Raw genomic sequence first — 18,434 nt, 5'->3', positions numbered from 1 at the left:
AAAACTTGAATCTATTTATAAAATGGAATATATGACTGCTTGACTCCAACCGAACCTGGACATTTTCATAGTTTTAGTACTTGAGGTTGAGGTAGGACTTTAGGCATTGTTTAAAGATACCCAATGACTCTTGGCTGAAAATCTAAGGGAAGTTCCTTTTACCACCTAATGTAGGTGCTAGAACTAGCACTATCTGCCCTCTTCCTCATACATAAGCTCACATATGCTTATAATTGGTTATTTTCACTCTGAATGAGAGGGGTGAGAATAATGCTTCCTTCCCATGCTGAGAGCATGGTTAATTTTGCTCTTCTGACTCCCAGCAGATGGCTGTGGCAGTGCCAGGATTCAAGCATGTGATAGATATTAATAAGGTAAATTAATGTGTTAATGAGTGTGTGCATGGTGCCCTGTGATGGACTGGTGTCCCACCCAGAGTGTATTCCCACCTGGGCCGCAATGTTTCAAAGAGAGGATTAGAATCAACCACAGTCGTAACCAGGATAAAGATGAATGATATTTTATAACAAGACACCAACAATCTGGAAATAAGTGTGTTCTTAAAACTAAAAATGAAACATAAAAGAAGTTCTAGAGTTCCATCTGAACATAATGTATTTAACTATTTTACAATTTTACTGACATACACTGCATTGCTAAAAACGACGAAAGGGCATAAAACAAATTGAATTAGAAGCAAATTGTCCACAGATACAGAACACTCTAAGGACCTGTTCATATACCATTAATAAACAAATGCCTGTCTGAGAACAAATTCTCAGACTAAATAATATCTAAATAACCTAGACTTAACTTATGAAGGGGTATGGGTGGCAGTTAAAATAGGTAATGCCAGTCAAATTACCATTTGAGAGCAGCTAGCATCCACAAAGTTCCTGGGTAAAAAAGGTTAAAAAAAATTACAAGAAGCCACCTAAGGCAAAGCATCTTCCAGACCTAAATTGAAGAAGGCATTGTACGGCATGTTGTACAGTTAAAGCAGATACACTATATGGGCAAAGGTTTGAGGAAAATTTACCATCATACTCAAATTGGTTCAGGGATGAAGCTTAGGCCACTTAGTTCTTTCACACCAACCTTGACAAACTATGTCTCCTCACCTTGTTCACAGGGGTATTGTCATGCTAGAAAATGTTTGGGCCTCTTATTCCAGTAAATGCTACAGCATACATGGATATACTAATCAACTATGTGCTTCCAACTTTCTGGCAACAGTTTAGGAAAGAACCACATATGGGTATAGTGGTGGCCACAAACTTAACATATACTGTTTATATCAGATATATCAAGCTTATTAGGCTTGTAGACATTTACAAGCACATAGTAAAATTATTACAATCTGAAAACACAAATATGGCCAGCAATCCATCTTCCAATGACAATGAAATTTCGTATCATATACTGCCCCATATAACATACTCTAAGTTCCACAAGAACTTAATAGTATCAGGTACTACAGTGTAGTATTGATATGCAGCAAATGCATTTGTGCTTATCGATCAGTGTACCTTTTGGAGAATAAGTGTTTATGCATTTGGATTTGATTTTCACTTCAATTTCCTGTGAACAGCACGTGAAACAGTCTTTTTTTTCTCTACTGTAGCTGAGGGTGAAAGCTGTGGACCAGAAAATATTGATCTTACACAAAAAGAGAAACACAATGTAATCATTGCTGGGGTCAACATATGTAATAAATGTTAATATAATGTAAAATGTCAGTAAGAGGGCCTGATATATATTCACTTCTAGCATTCATTTGTTCAGTCATTCATTCATCCTCAGTAACTACTTTATCTTGGTCAAGGCTGCAGTAAATCTGGAGTCTATCCCAGGAACCTTTTGCACAAGCCAGTGAAACAACCTAGATAAGACCCTCAAACTAGTTTATTAATATTTTGTGCTGTATCTCTACTGCCGCTTAGTGGAAAACTAATTAATTACACAAATAATCTATGTAAGGCAGCACTTATCTGAGCACTAGTGGTAGATGTCTTATTTAGTTTCTGTTGGTAGCCTTGAGGTAGAGAAAATGTGCATATTCATACAAATAGGCTCGAGAAATGTCAATACACCATTAACATAAACAAACTCACCACAATTTGGAAGTACAGGATTCTGGGGAAACGCTAAATGATACAGAAATGCAGTATTCTACTATTCTAATGACCTCAGCATGAAATTGTGAAAAACACAACAACTTACAGCAAGATGAATGGCCTGTATTTTAACATTCAGACTGTGGATCTTTCATCATCAAGTGTTTATTCCTGAATGCAGAATATGGTCTATTTATCACACAATTTCCAGGAGACAATCTGCATTTTGTGGCTGTAAATGATGGAAGTCAAGAAGTCAAATCAAAGTATTTTCCCAAATGTCACAGATTTGATATATGGAACAGCATTCATAAATCATTCTGTGCTGCTGAAACCTCAGGCATTGTTATATGTGATTAGTTCTCATTGCAGAGATTCAAGACTTGAAATTTTAATGATTATATGTGTATACACTAATATGGCCAAAGGTTTTTGGACATCTGACCATCACATTCATATGTGAGTGGCTATTGGTTCTTGAACTTTATCTCTAATGCTGATACCTCTAACATTCCTCAAAACAGTGAATATTATAATATGTTTTATAGATGTAACCTATTAGTGTCTGTATATTAACTGATCTAAAGCCAGTACTGCTGTTTACTCATTTAAAAGTAGAGAAGGGGTCATTTTTCACTGTTCACAGTGTGCAATGCCACAATTTTTTTATGTCACTCTGTTAACCAGGAAGGAACTGATAGTTGAAAAAGCTACTCCAAGTTGTCAATGTGAAAATTTAATGTTGAGGGGGTGTCTTGGGGGCTGTTACCGGCTGTAAGCTGGGAACATGGTACAACTTTGCCTTGAACACAGTACTAGATGCCTAGCCCAAACATTCCAGCATGCCCCTGTACACAATGTGAGGCCCATAAAGACTAAAGCCAAGGCTATTTACCAAGGCTAGACTGGAAAAACTCAAGTGGCCTGCACAGAGACCTGACCTCAACCCCATTGAAAACCTCTGGGATGAATTGGAATGCAGACTGTACCCCAGACCTCCTCACCTGACATCAGTGCCGGACCTCACTAATGCTGTTTTGGCTGATTGAGCAAATCCCCACAGCCATGCTTCAAAATCTAGAGAAAGCCTTCCCCAAAGAGAGGTGGTTTTTATAACAGCCAAGGGGGGATTAAGTGTGGAATAGGATTTTCAGAAGAAAAAGGACATATGAAAGTAGTTGTCAGCTGTCTTTTGGCCAAATAGTGTATGTAGTTTAAATGAACAACAGATTAATACTCAGTGCACAAGAATTATTTGTATGCATACAGATGATATTCATCTGCCTGCTACAAAATGCTTCATTGACTGGAGACAATTAGCAATACAAATCTCAAGAAATAAATAAAAGTAAATAAAAAGGAAAGTGGAGTAGCCCTTGTCCTACACTTTTTTAATGTTTTTCTTATTCTAACACAATAATTCCAACCCAGTAAGGGCTGTTAATTAGTTGAATCAGCTTGGTTCTATAACACAATGGTTGGGAACAAATACTAATGTATACCTGGAGAGAAGTTTATTAGTACACAAACGTAAAGTTTATCTACAGATACATGTATGTATACTAGCATCCCTAATTATTGTACCTACAAGTACTATAGATGAGATTTAACCTATTTTATTTTAGATGTATTAGTAGTGATGCCGTTTTTGAACAAAATATTCACTTATCTAAAATCCAAGGTTAAAGCTACTATAAATAGGCCAAAAAATTGTATTATGATGTTTGAAAGTTGCTGTGAAGTTGCCCTGACAATCATGTAACAGTAAGTGTAATAGTGAATATTCAGCCTTGTGTAAGTGAATCTTGAGAGAGTCTAAATAAACTATACTCAGGAATGAGAGATTCTGAAATAATACTATAATAATAGGGAAATTAACTGAAATTATAGCTTATAGATAAGGCAATTGTTTGTTACCTAATATGATGGATATCTAGTGAATGACTGTTATCTATTGTGAAGTTGTTCAGCTGCAGATGTCATGATAGGCCAGTTGTAACTTAATGGATGTGTGTTTGTTCTTGAGTTTGTGTTTTTATGCTTCAAAATCTGTTATGTTTGGACTGAGTTGTTTGAGGCATCTTCACATCCACTGCCTCATTTATATGACTATATATTTTATATGTTTTTATCTAGTACAAAATATGCTCATAATAGACTTTTTTATCAAGTATGTTAAATTTGATGCCCTTTTACAGATTTAAAGTAGTAATCTTTAGTATACTTTATTCATTTATTTGTAAATAAATTTTAAGGTTATTCAGATTTTTGTAAGCCTTTTTCATTTTTCACTATAAACTATCTGAAATTGGTTGACAAACAATAGCACTTTGATTAATAGAATGAGTTCACCCTCTTCTGTTCAGAGATATAAAATAAGAGACCACTGCAAAATAATCAGTTTCTTACAGGTTCATGTATTGGTGAGATAAACAGTTTTGTTTCATTTTTTGTGAACTGCTGACAATATTTCTCCTGAATTCAAAATATATTGTTATTTAGAGTGGATATTTAAAGGAAATGACAACACATTAAAATAACCCAAGATCATGCAGTATTTGCAGAGCTTTAATAACTCAAATAAAACAAAATGCAAACAATCTGTAAACAAATTGTGTTAATGCTTTGGCTAAATAACATTAAGAAATCAGTATTTGGTGGAATAACCCCGATTTGCATGTGTTTCGGCTCCATGCTCTCCACCAGTTTTTCACACTGCTGTTGGGTAACTTTATACAGTGAGGGGAAAAAAATATTTGATCCCCTGCTGATTTTGTACGTTTGCCCACTGACAAAGAAATGATCAGTCTGTAATTTTAATGGTAGGTGTATTTGAACAGTGAGAGGCAGAATAACAACAAAAAAATCCAGAAAAATGCATTTCAGAAAAGTTCTACATTGATTTGCATTTTGTGAAATAAGTATTTGATCCCCTATCAATCAGAAAGATTTCCGGCTCCCAGGTGTCTTTTATACAGGTAAGGAGCTGAGATTACAGTAGGAGCACTCTCGGGGAGTGCTCTTAATCTCAGCTTGTTAACTGTATGAAAGACACCTGTCCACAGAAGGAAGCAACCAATCAGATTCCAAACTCTCCATCATGGCTAAGACCAAAGAGCTGTCCATGGATGTCAGGGACAAGATTGTAGACCTACACAAGGCTGGAATGAGCTACAAGACCATCGCCAAGCAGCTTGGTGAGAAGGTGACAACAGTTGGTGCGATTATTCCCAAATGGAAGAAACACAAAAGGACTGTCAATCTTCCTCGGTCTGGGGCTCCATGCAAGATCTCACCTCATGGAGTTTCAATGATCATGAGAACGGCAAGGAATCAGCCCGGAATTACACTGGAGGATTTTGTCAATGATCTCAAAGCAGCTGGGGCCATAGTCACCAAGAAAACAACTGGTAACACACTACGCCGTGAAAGACTGAAATCCAGTAGCGCCTGCAAGGTCCCCCTGCTAAACATTGCCAGTGAACATCTGAATGATTCAGAGGAGAACTGGGTGAAAGTGTTGTGGTCAATTGAGACCAAAATCCAGCTCTTTGGCATCAACTCAACTCGCCGTGTTTGGAGGAGGAGGAATGCTGCCTATGACTCCAAGAAGACCACCCCCACTGTCGAACATGGAGGTGGAAACATTATGCTTTGGGGGTGTTTTTCTGCTAAGGGGACTGGACAACCACACCACATCAAAGGGACGATGGACGGAGCCATGTACCTTCAAATCTTGAGTGAGAACCTCCTTGCCTCAGCCAGGGCATTGAAAATGGGTCGTGGATGCAAAGAGGAGTGGGCCCAAATTCCTTGAGATGTGAGATGTGTGCGAACCTGGTGGCCAACTACAAGAAATGTCTGACGTCTGTGATTGCCAACAAGGGTTTGCCACCAAGTACTAAGTCATGTTTTTCAAAGGGGTCAAATACTTATTTCACTCGATAAAATGCAAATCAATGTATAACTCTTTTGAAATGCGTTTTTCTGGATTTTTTTTCTTGTTATTCTGTCTCTCACTGTTCAGATAAACCTACCATTAAAATTACAGACTGATCATTTCTTTGTCAGTGGGCAAACGTACAAAATCGACAGGGGATCAAATCATTTTTTCCCTCACTGTACCACTCTTTTTGCAAAAAGGCAAACAGCTCAGCTTTGCTTGATGGTTTGTGACCATCCATCTTCCTTTTGATGACATTCCAGAGGTTTTCAATAGAGTTCAAATCTGGACAGTGGTCTCTTTTTTTTTTTTCCAGCGCTGTAGCTCTGTGAGAAAGGGACTGCTTCAAATGTAAAATAAGTTCCACTGGAACCCTCAGCTCAGATTTATTAATGATCATTTTAATGAATAAAGTTTCTTATTACAGTGTGAATGGTAACAGGCTATTTATTGGAGTTTTTATTCCTGAACTAGCTAACAACAGAACACATTTGATCTACTAATATATTTATTTGTTTTTGAATTATTGAGTTTGAACTTACTCTGTTAATATACTAGTCAAACAGTATAATCATTAAATGAACTAAATTATAAATATAATAACTTTGATTGTAATGGGTTGTGAATTTCATCAAGATAACATCAGTGATTCAGAAGCCTATCAAGCGCCAGGAATACCTTTAATAGCACACTGAAAGATGCTGCATACATTATAGCCACAAACTAGGAGTTGGAGGTGTGGTTGGTGTCAGTGGACAAGTCAGCACTACAATCATCTTCTCTGTTCTCTGGTGGAATGAACTTCCCCTAGATGTCTGAACAGCTGAGTCACAGGCTCTTCCTGATGTACTTAAACTAGCACTTAAAAAAGACTGATACTATTCTTAGTCAGTGACCTTAGTAGTGAACCGATATCAATGTTAAATCAATATAGACTTTAAACCACTTTTGTAATTTGTTCTGAATAAGGACGTCTGCTAAATGCTGTAAATGTAAGTATAAATGTCCTCCACAGGTGGCTGGACCTGCCACAAAGCTTGAGCAGTATCTCTCTATCCAGGAAGAACAACAAAAAGGCTTAGTATCTGATGGAGTACGCAGTCACAGAGCAAGAACAGTATGGAATCAAAGTGCAAACTGGTGGGAAATGGGAAGCAACGGAATGCATTGGACCAGGCTGACTCATGGCTATGGCAGAGTGCTCTGGTGGGGACAGTGGCATCCGGGGCTTAGTAGCTTTATACTACAACCAAGCCCAGGGCAAAGACAACTGTGAACTGGTCCAAGAGCTGGCAGTGAGGAGCTGTGCGACCCAGATAGTGGCGGCCCAGATAGTGGGAATGCACCAACAAGGTGCATGGACAAGATGAGAAAAGACATTAGTTCGGAAGATATCCTGGTCAGAATTGTGGTAAGATGAGCCATTTCAAATCCAGGCAGTGTGCCAGAGACCAGTGTAAGTGCCGCTGACCAGCAAGGCAGGCAATTGCCTTTGTCAGAGCAGGAGAGAAACCCCATCCTGGGGTGAACAGCTGGGGAAAACACCTCTGATTCCCAGAAAACATCATAGAGACAAGACATAGTGCTGCTTTCAGTAACATCAAAGCAGGTGGTAATGCGAAGCTTACATTGCCCTGGGTAGAGAGGATGGTGGAGGCCAATAAAATGGAGCCAAATATGCAGATTTGGTGGAAGAGTGTCGCAGAAAGGGCTGGAAAGCAAAGCTCATAGAGACTTTTTAGCTCAGTCCCTGGACATCAAAGATGTGCAGAAGAGGAAGGCCATCAGAACCACCACAGGGACAGCAAAGAAGGCATCTAGATGGCTGGGGATCAAAAGAAATGATCTTTGGATGCATGTGACTTAGATAGGGGTGAGGTGTGCTGGTGTCATGTATTAATTCATGGGTGCTTCTGATTATGTAATATAGACATTTTTGGGGAAACCAGTGTTGCTGAGCATGCATTAATGGTACCAATAGGGTTTGTCACAGCCTTAGTCTTTGGGGAGCTCTGGATGGTTGAGGTTGTATTAGACATTTTGGCAAGGCTGAAGGATAAGTGGTTAATCCATAGAATATAAGTTACTTGATCATCCCTGGCTGGGTCAGGTGGGCAAAGGTATCTGTTCAAAGACCGAAAGCAACTAAAGGCAAATATGTTATACATATTAACGGTATAGAATGTGCAAACATTAAAGAGTAAAAATACTGTATTAACATGTAGGCAAGTTACATGCAATTACAGTAAAGTGCAACATGCAGAGTTTCAATGAAGTAAATGTGTCATCAAGGAATCGTAAGAAATTTGTGAGATTTATCAACTGGACATGTCTGTGTTGAGGAGTCTGATGTCCTGAGGGAAGAAGCTCCTCCTGAGCCTGAGTTCTACCCATCAGACTGTGGAACCGTGTGCCTGATTGCAACAAGCTGAACAGACAGTTACCGGAGTGGGTGGATTCGTTGATGATGGCCAATGACAAGCCCAACATAGTACAATCCTCCTCACAGGATAAAAGACATTCGTTAAGAATATTGTGTGAATTTATAGTGTCGTTAATTGTCCTAAACACAAACATGCCTTTATTTATAGAGCTCCCACTCCTTATAAGCCTTGTGGACTGCATACTGTCCACAGGGCAGCATTTTTGGTTTAAATACAAATATTGATATGAATATCTGGTGTACTATACAAATGGAGACACAGGTATTATGTTATGATCTCTATAGGAACTAACAATGAAATACACACATTAGACGAAACAATGCTAAATGCCTAAAAAAATAAGATATGGGACTATAATTTAAGCACCGTGAGCCATTTATGTGAATATATCTATAAAGAAGAAAATGAACAGTGATAGCGATTTCAGTCTTCCTTATCATGATATAGATCTTCATACCGGTATATCGCTACATCCGCACTGGTGACGTCATATGCGCCGTGGTGCCGTGTAGATAACTAGCTGGAGCGCTGTGTGAGGAGATATCTCGTGTGTTTCCTTTTATACAGATTGGCGTGCATATATTTGAACCAGCCTTTGTTTTTATATATACATTTATTTTACAAATTTCTCTTTTGGGCCAGAACAAAAAAATCTACAAAGCTGAAGTTGCTTCGGTAAAGGTAAGCGCGGAATGTAGGTAAACCTTTCAAAATGGCTGTTAGTGGATTTTCGGTCCCAGCGCCTGGCTTTGAGCAGCATTAGCTTGTCATGAAACTAACGCAGTTAGCCGCTAGCTAACTGTGTAAAATGGCGTCGTCTTTCTTTTTTTTTTGAACAACGTCTTTGTCTGTGCTAGGTCATGTAGTCATGTTATTTCATCTGCAATCATTAAATTGACATATTCAGTTCATTAAAAAGCTAGTTCGGGAAAGGGAGAACAAAACCTCAATATCTTGTTAATGGTTAGCCGGTTAGCTGGAGCTAGCTTAGCTGCGGTCTATAGTGAAAATGCGCAGTTATAAATTGCGACACATTAAATTGACCACGTTAAAATTTGTAGGATCGGTCTTTTACGGAGCTAATACGTATTGTGCAAATCCTCCCCACCTGATTATTTCATCGCGTTTAACTTATATTTTTTCTCTAATTTATTATCTTTTGAGTGGTTTTTACCAGGTAAAAAAATCTTGTAGGCCAAGGATGCTAAAAGATCTTAGCTTGTTAAAAGCCTGGTCTTTGCGACTCAATAATGGTACGATTGTGTATCAGTAAGGATCCTAGATGCACATATAACGTGCATCTAGTTGTATCGATCAGTGATTAGTAGCTGTAATAAATGTGACGCTCATCATCTGCTGCAGTCCTCTAACGTCGTGTGTGCTTGTATGTGCTGCAGCTCGGTCTTTCCTCCACCCCACCCTTTCTTCATTATTCTTTGGAAGATTCATCGTTATCAAGCCGCCAAAGTGGAGAGTGTGATCGCAGAAGGGGGTTCTTCTCGTTTCAGGTGTGTGCTCCTGATGATTTTGATGAACTTTAATCAACCTTTTGATCATTTCATCATTAGTGAATGTCGAGGTAACGTTTCTCTTTTGTTCCAGTGCTTCTTCGGGCGAAGGAGGAGGTAGGGGTGCACCTGAGCACGATCCCAAGACTGCTGGAAACAGGTGAATAATTGAGTACAAAACGTTTTTCATAAATATAGGTTCTGGTTATTGAAGTAAAGCTGGCTTAGGCAGTGCAGCACTATCCAGTTTAACAAATATAGGGCTTAAATAGCCTTTTTATTGTTTCTGCATTTTCCTTACATATCATAGACTTCCAGGCTTTTAACTTTGCATAGAGTTCTACAATGATATCATTCAATATATAAATTCATTATCAATATATTTTGGCCATTTTACTGAAAAAACAATGTTGCAGTAATCTATGCTGTAATATTTTTTGACTGGATAACTAAATGAAAATCTTAGATGGTTAAGCACATTTTTTGCATATCCAGGAAGCAAAGCATTTGTCCATTACATTAGTGCCATTGCACAGTTTACCATGCATGTATATCTGTTGCCCCGTTCAGCAACATAGACGTGCAAAATACCTGCTTTTTTGAGTTGCAAGCTTTAGCAGTGTCACAGGGCATAGTTCACATAGGGAAAAAAAATCACAAAGAGAAAGTAACCTCAAATGCATGTTTTACCTGCGTCCTTTTTCCTCAGTTGAATTGGCTTTTGTTCTAGGAAAATTGTATTCATATTCAACTATAAAAGCACAGTGTGTTCTTCAGGTGTTTCCCGTTTCACCATTGAAAAATCCATAAAAGCTACAGCGAAACTGCATATGCTGGCAGCCAGTGTGTATTAATATCTGCAGGTTCTGCGCTACACTTAATTAACCATACTTAACCATGACTGTTCTCCCTAAGCGAGTACCTGGGGAAAACCCCAGGGCCTAGCGTTCAGAAATGGGTTCCTTCACGAAGCACTAGACGAGATGTCAACTCCACTGATGAAAAAGAGCATCAGGATGCAATATTTAGAAAAGTAAGAGGGTAAGTATCTTTTCAAGCGTAGATAATTGTAGACATATTTAAAGACAATGCATTTGCGTATAATATATATTTTTTTATCATTTCTTTCGGTAGGATACTTAATAAACTGACCCCTGAAAAGTTTGACAAGCTATGCCTTGAGCTCCTCAATGTGGGCGTAGATTCTAAGCTCGTCCTCAAAGGAATCATCTTGCTGGTAGGTGAAACAAAATTCATTTTCTATAACAGCAGCTCTGATTAGTCCTAATAGTTTCTAGTTTATATATGTATTTCACAGGTCCATAACTATTTGGATATTGGATATAGTTATTGTAGCTGTCTACCACAGTATATTAGAGTTGGGAAAAATAGCAAGCTTAAACTACAAGATTTCAGCCCCATTTTGAGGACATTTACATCCAAATTAAATGAATGGTGTAAAAATCACAAAAATATTTGTGGGCCTGTTAAAGGATTAAATAAAACTTGACAGTTGGCTGTCCTAAGCACTAAGTCAGTCATCATTAGATGGAAAAATTTAAACAAACCTGTCAAAGAGATATTTTACCATTTACCATATTTATACACCATTAAGTGTGACCAAATAAGCTAGTGCAGTTTTTAAAAAGATGGATGCACGATTGAACTCAAGAACACCAAAAAACCAGGAAAACGATGGATAAAAACTAAGTATGACTGAAGAATTCTTTCCTTGGTGAAGTAAAATCTTTTCTCTTAAGTTGGCCAGGTCTGGTACACCCTCCATGAGCCAGATGTATCTGTCAAGTCAAAATTCAATTGGAGATGTCATCAGAGTAAATATAAGATATTTACCCCTGGTGAACTGCAAAAAACCCAAAAGTTGAACAGCATCATCTCATGCTGTTGATTCTTTTACAATAAAAGCAAGCCTTTGTATTTTATTCCTTATTAATGCTCTAACCTCGCTCTTAATGATTAGGGACATTTAAGTTGGATTTCCAGATTTCTGAAAGCTACTTTGTGACAGTGGCCATTATTAAAAGCGCTATATATAAAATGAATTGAATAAAGTGTATTGTTTTCAAACCATACATTGTGGTGTGATTTAAGGTTCAATAAGTTAACGTGCTGAACCTTGGACAAATGTGAGCTTTTTACTATATATCTAGGTGGCTAGCTGTTTTGAATGGCCGAAGGACATGCAGTTGTTCTGTTTTGAGAAGTTACTATCACATTTTAGCATTTTAAACCATTAAAAAGCATAATGAAAGTATTTTCACATTTATTTATTACATTTATTTTGTTACTGTAGAGTTGCACAAGAAATATCATCTATGATAATACCAGAACCATCATGTTTATATTAATTTATTAACGCATTTTCATCATCAACAGATTTCCAAAATCATTAAGTGCCAGTTTTGTCCTGATTTCCAGTTATTTCAGTTGCCTTGGTTTATTTCCCTTTGTAGATCGTAGACAAAGCCCTAGAAGAGCCAAAATACAGCTCACTCTATGCTCAGCTATGTCTGCGTTTGGCAGAGGATGCACCAAACTTTGATGGCCCAGGACCTGAGATTCAAAACCCACAAAAACAGAGTACAGTAAGTTTGCATTACAGTGAACAGTTTTGTTTTTTGTGAGTTATTGTCACTGTGTTGTGACTAAATCCTGCTGTCTTGTCATGCTTTATAGACTTTCAGAAGACTTCTGATTACCAAACTTCAAGATGAATTTGAGAACCGCACCAAAAATGTTGAAAGTGCGTATTTGCAATTTCTTCCTCTTTGTTTTTCCAAGTCAAGTCAAAAAGCTTTTATTGTCATTTCAACCATATATAGCTGATGCAGTACACAGTGAAATAAAACAATGTTCTTCCAGGACCATGGTGCTATATAAAACACAGCTACATAAAACAGGGCTAAGGACTAAAAGCTAAGTTGTCCTAGTGACATAAAGTGCAAACGGTGCAGACAGACTATACGGTTCACTATAGGACAGATCCAAGTGTCTGGCAGTCATATACATGAACACAGCTTTCTTTGTGGTCCACGTACCTTGAAAAGTTGTGCTAAAATCGTGAATAGCACCATTTTGTATCCAGAGTGGTCTCTGCATGCTACTGCAGCACCACCATTTTGGATTCACCACATACATTAAGTTTTTTGTTTATATTTATGACTTCAGTGTAATTGCTGAACTTGTACCCTTCAATCTTCTTTCTGTAGTCTATGACAAAAAAGACAGCCCTCTCACTTCAGAGGAAGAGGAGCAGCGTGCCATTGCCAAGCTCAAGATGCTTGGTAACATTAAATTTATTGGGGAACTTGGCAAACTTGATCTCATCCATGAATCTATCCTTCATAAGTGCATCAAAACAGTAAGTAGTGTGTGCTACTTTTTCCTTTTTTTTCTTTATTTTATGGTTTGGGTTTATTTAAGGTTCTGTGTTTGTTTTTGTTTTTTTAAAATTCCCATAAGCTTTTGGAAAAGAAGAAGAGAATCCAGCTTAAGGATATGGGGGAGGATCTGGAGTGCCTCTGTCAGATAATGAGAACTGTGGGTCCTAGACTTGATCATGAAAAAGCCAAGGTAACTGGGCTAGGTTTATTGTATATTGTTACCACCACATAATTTATTAACTACCAGATTTATGGTACTAGATCATGAACAAAACTTCCTAAACCCACAGTCTTTGATGGATCAGTACTTTGGTCGCATGCGATCGTTAATGAACAACAAGGACATGCCAGCCAGGATTCGTTTCCTATTGCAAGACACGCTGGAGCTACGGGAGAACAATTGGGTTCCTCGCAAAGCCTTTATTGACAACGGACCAAAGACGATTAATCAGATTCATCAGGATGCAGTGAAGGTGAGTTACTGCTTTGTCTCTTAATCTTATGTTGTTTTACAAAACTCTCTAGGCTGTTTCTTCACATTAGTTGATTTTGCAGCAAGTAACTAAACGTCATCCTTTCTCCAGGAATTGGGTGTCTTCATTCCACCCATGACCCATGGATTGAGAATGGACTTTTTTCTGGAGGGGCCCTTCATGCCATTCAAGATGAAATTGGACCGAGAAACTCTGGGAGGATTGGCTGACATGTTTGGACAGATGCCAGGTGAGCTTGACATTAACTGTGAACATAATGATCATAATTATTATGGAACTCTTTTCTTCTAAGAGGCTTTTTTAGTTTCTAAGTGTGATTTACAATTGCCTCATGTTTGCATAGGCAGTGGTATAGGAACTGGTCCAGGAGTAATCCAGGACAGATTCTCACCCACACTGGGACGTCACCGCACAAACCCGCTTTTCAATGGCCACATGGCTTTTGCACAGCCATCTCAGTTTGACTTGGCTATTAACCCCTTTATGAAGTCTAATCAGGTAGGTCAGTGAGGCTACAATAGCCACAAGCACTTGATAACAAAATTCAGAGTTTCAATTTTGCCTATTTTGGTTACTTAAAAAAAAACAAAAAAAAAAAACAGTTAATACTACTTACATGTAAGTTTAAGTTCTGCCTACATGAGCACATTAAGGCATTGTAAAAGACATGAGTCCTTTTCCCCTCCATCCTTAGGGACAGAATCAGCATTTCCAGATCCATTCTGCCCAGCAGCAAGTTCAGTCCAAGGACATGCACCCACGCTTCAAGAAGGGGCAACTCAATGCAGATGAGGTAAACCACAAGGCAAAGAACATAATGTCTTGTTGCTGAGTGCGCCCAGTGATTATAAAAAGACGCGTTATTCTGAGGGTTTTTACCAGATGTCAGCTTTTCTTCCTTTTCTCCTCTCTTTTTTTCTTCTTCTGTTCTCTGCTCTGAAGCTGACAACTGGTCCTTTGACTGCGATTATGAGATATGAGGGTGCAGATTTTTTTTTAACATGTTTTGTGAACATAACGAACACTTAGAACTCACCCGATTTACCCATCTTTATATCCTGTAGATTAGTTTGAGACCAGCTCAGTCATTCTTGTTGAATAAGAACCAAGTATCAAAGCTTCAGCCTCAGATTCCAACCATGATGCCACCCAGTGCTCAGACACCACCACTTGGACAGGTTGCACATCTATATAATTACCTTGACTTAAAGGCTTTATTTGATATGTCTCTGTGGAATACTAACAGTCTGTCCTCTGTTTGTGTCTGACCATCATGTTGAAGCCTCCACAGCTTGGTCTGAAAACTAATCCGCCTTTGATCCAAGAAAAACCTCAGAAGACCAGTAAGAAGCCTGCCCCTACCAAGGAGGAATTGATCAAAATGACAGTATGTATTTTTATTTCTGGTTCTATGGTGCACTTTCTTGAGTAAACATGTTGAATGTGATAAAGCGGCTCCGCTCACACCTGAGACTGATGTGTGCCTTTAGGAAACGTTAATAGCAGAATACCAGAAGAATAAGAATGTGGAGGATGCAGTCAACAGTGTGAGAGAGATGAGGGCTCCCAGACATTTCCTGCCAGAATTGTTGAGTAAGATTATTCTCTGTTCTCTGGAGTGGTCTGATGAGGATAAGGAGCATGTTGGTACACTGATTCACACACTGCGCACAGAAGGACTTGTCACAGGAGAAAATTTCATGCAGGTAATATTTTGTGTACATTTTGAATAGCTCTAAGATGCCCCAATTGTTTGAGCTAATGCTATTTTTACCTTTGTGTAAGTATTATATACCGTTTATCCTCTCCCCAGGCTCTGATGAATGTGTTGGATCAGTGTCCTAATCTTGAGACAGACATCCCTTTGGTGAAGTCTTACCTGGCTCAGTTTGCAGCACGGGCTGTCATTGCGGAGCTAGTCACCATCGCAGAGTTGGCCCACCCTCTTGAAAATGGCACCCACTTCCCCATTTTCTTGCTGTGCCTACAGCAGGTATCCAAAATGAAGGACCGTGATTGGCTCACTGAGCACTTCCAGCAGAGCAAGGTTAACATGCAGAAGATGCTCCCAGGTGTGTACCTCCCTTTAACATTTGAAAATCAAAGTGGAACTGGTATATCTGATAAATCAGTTCATTTGAAATGAAGCTTTTTGTCATTTATTAAGATTCTGGGTGTTTTGTTTTCCTCTTAGAAATTGATCAGAATAAAGACAGAATGGTGGAGATTCTCGAAGGGAAGGGCCTGAGCTTCCTTTTTCCGCTTATGAAACTAGAAAAAGAGCTCTTAAAGCAGATCAAAGCAGACCCTGCTCCCCAGAGCATTTATAAATGGATCAAGGACAACATCTCACCAAAACTTCACACTGACAAGGGCTTCATCAACATTCTCATGACCAGGTACGGAGATCAAAACATCTTAATATTATTAATAGTATGAATGTTTAGTCCACCATGTATCCACAATGTAGCTCGTACGATTGGAGTAGTGCCTAAGCCCTCTTTTGTGTTTCAGTTTCCTGCAGTACATCTCAGCTGAGCTGTGTCTGTCTGAGGGCGATGACAACCTGAGTGCCCCCAGTAAAGAGCAACTGGAGCAGGAAAAGCAGCTTCTTCTATCCTTCAAGCCTGTTATGCAGAAGTTCCTCCATGACCACACTGACCTGCAAGTAAGTGCCCTGTATGCTCTACAGGTGCACTGCAACACGTATGCTTTTCCTAAAGGTAAGGTACTTTTATTTGCCCTTATACAATTTTAGAACATTTACCGTGAGCCTTTAGAAACACTAATAATTATTTCTGTGCTCTTTTCTGGCTTCTCCTATTTAGGTATGTTGCTTCGGTACTTTGTTCATTTCTATGACATGGAGATCATCGAAGAAGATGCCTTCCTTGCCTGGAAAGAAGATATTACCCAAGAGTTCCCTGGAAAAGGAAAAGCTTTATTCCAGGTAATTGTTAAAAGCTATTAACAGAGGAGGCTTGGTAATGTAGTTTGAATGGAACTGTAACTAGCACACACCCCTCCAATTTATTCTCCAGATTTTCTGTGCCAACACTGTTGAGGTGTAATTCTAGCAGAAACTTGTGACTATTTTTATATACTACACTACATAAAAACAATTATAGAGACATTGGAGGCCAGCAACATATTGGTCTTGTAGTACTTGCGTAAATCGAGGGGCTTAATTCAGGAAGTTTGTATCCATGTCAAATTTTTATGGGTACCTGCTCTGGGTAAAGCATGATAAGAGCATTTCTAGTTTCTAGTTAGTATATAGGAGTTTAATTTTTCACCAAGTTTCATAAACTGACACCTGTACCTTAGGGCCTCCTAAGTCTTGTTCTGGTGTATATCCTTTCTTTATAGTTCAAATTTTGTTGTGTATGTATGTATATATGATTTTATTTATCAACCAGACACAACACACAATAGGTGACTACAATTGAAGCTTAATGCTACAGTTGTGGTAGTGCATGTAGCAATAACACCTTTTCCTTATCCCCTTTTTCCTCAAGGTAAATCAGTGGCTGACATGGCTGGAGACAGCTGAGGAAGAGGAGTCAGAAGAGGAGGCTGACTGAAGGAAGAATCACCTATCATTCAACCCTGCCAGTTACCCCACTGCAACAGCACATGCTTTTCACCTCCAATACATTCTGCTGTTTTGCTAGATCCAGTGAACATCTTGAAACGTATTACTGTAATCAGAATCTTGGCTATTAATGTAATATGGATACATGAGTTACATTTACTTTAATATAGATCAATTTGTTTTACTGGTGAAAGTTACATATTGGGGCTTGCTTGACAGCTAAACCTGAGCAGTGATTTTAGTTCTAGTTTTGTTAGCACAATAATAAATGCCTGTGTGATTCGGTTTAAATCATTTTAGCATGTCTGTGTTTTTGAACAAAGTTGGTTGATGCGTTTAAATGGCTGCTTCCAAGGAACACACACAAGATCATGTGACTTTAGGCAGTGCATTGTCTTTTTATCCTTCAACATGCATGACCTTCCGACTCTAATCAGAGATTTTTGTTTCTATAACCTTTTAGTAGTTGTCCATTTCTACCTCATTTAGAATATCATGTACGACACACTACTTGTTTCCAGAATTTGCAGCAAAGCTTTAATGTTTATTGAATACTGTTCTTTGTAAGGAAGAAAGGAAAAAGGGGTGACGGATATGTCCTTGTTCTCCTGCATTTCTGTAACAACTTCAACTTTTGACTCTGATGGATAAATAATGCCTTTGTCAGGTACAATGTTGCAGTAGCAAATTTCTGCAGTATTATTGCAATGTGGTTGCAATGGTAGATGCAGTAGCTTGTTATTGTTAATGGATAGAAATTCTACTAAAAACAAAAATCCAAACAAAGTGGGTATTTTCATTGTTAATAAATAAACTTTACTTATTAAAAATGAATAGATAACCCACCATTCTGCTTTTTATTTTCAGATTAAGTGAAAGTATTTTGCCCTTGTCAATAAGTAATACACAGGAAACCTGTTACTGACAAG

At 38.4% G+C, this 18,434-nt stretch overlaps 1 protein-coding gene and 1 non-coding gene across 2 annotated transcripts; both read left to right on the top strand.

Moving 5' to 3' along the window:
- The first annotated feature begins 7,244 nt into the window (after nt 1-7,244).
- eif4g2b (eukaryotic translation initiation factor 4, gamma 2b) lies at nt 7,245-18,426 on the top strand. Its single transcript, XM_058386921.1, has 22 exons — nt 7,245-7,413; nt 7,497-7,584; nt 9,902-10,012; nt 10,107-10,172; nt 10,928-11,053; nt 11,147-11,249; nt 12,487-12,618; nt 12,710-12,776; nt 13,243-13,394; nt 13,496-13,606; nt 13,707-13,889; nt 14,001-14,139; nt 14,254-14,408; nt 14,605-14,703; nt 14,975-15,088; nt 15,193-15,297; nt 15,401-15,616; nt 15,724-15,982; nt 16,105-16,309; nt 16,425-16,633; nt 16,739-16,860; nt 17,429-18,426. The coding sequence occupies exons 1-22, from the start codon at nt 7,245-7,247 to the stop codon at nt 17,492-17,494; spliced, it is 2,997 nt and encodes a 998-aa protein (XP_058242904.1). The 3' UTR covers nt 17,495-18,426.
- On the top strand, nt 14,745-14,896 carry LOC131352464 (small nucleolar RNA SNORD97). Its single transcript, XR_009204522.1, has one exon. It is a non-coding gene; the product is annotated as a small nucleolar RNA SNORD97 (small nucleolar RNA).
- Nucleotides 18,427-18,434: the final 8 nt, after the last annotated feature.

The sequence above is a fragment of the Hemibagrus wyckioides genome, linkage group LG04 (assembly GCF_019097595.1).
Source record: "Hemibagrus wyckioides isolate EC202008001 linkage group LG04, SWU_Hwy_1.0, whole genome shotgun sequence".
Classification (NCBI taxonomy): domain Eukaryota; kingdom Metazoa; phylum Chordata; class Actinopteri; order Siluriformes; family Bagridae; genus Hemibagrus; species Hemibagrus wyckioides.
This window is presented reverse-complemented; position numbering and strand designations above follow the sequence as displayed.

Coding starts and splice junctions, on each gene's coding strand:
- eif4g2b (XM_058386921.1), top strand. CDS start 7,245: ATGGCTATGGCAGAGTGCTCTGGTGGGGACAGTGGCATCCGGGGCTTA. Junction 7,414..7,496: donor AGTGGGAATGCACCAACAAG/GTGCATGGACAA, acceptor TTTCAAATCCAG/GCAGTGTGCCAGAGACCAGT. Junction 14,409..14,604: donor CCTTTATGAAGTCTAATCAG/GTAGGTCAGTGA, acceptor CTCCATCCTTAG/GGACAGAATCAGCATTTCCA.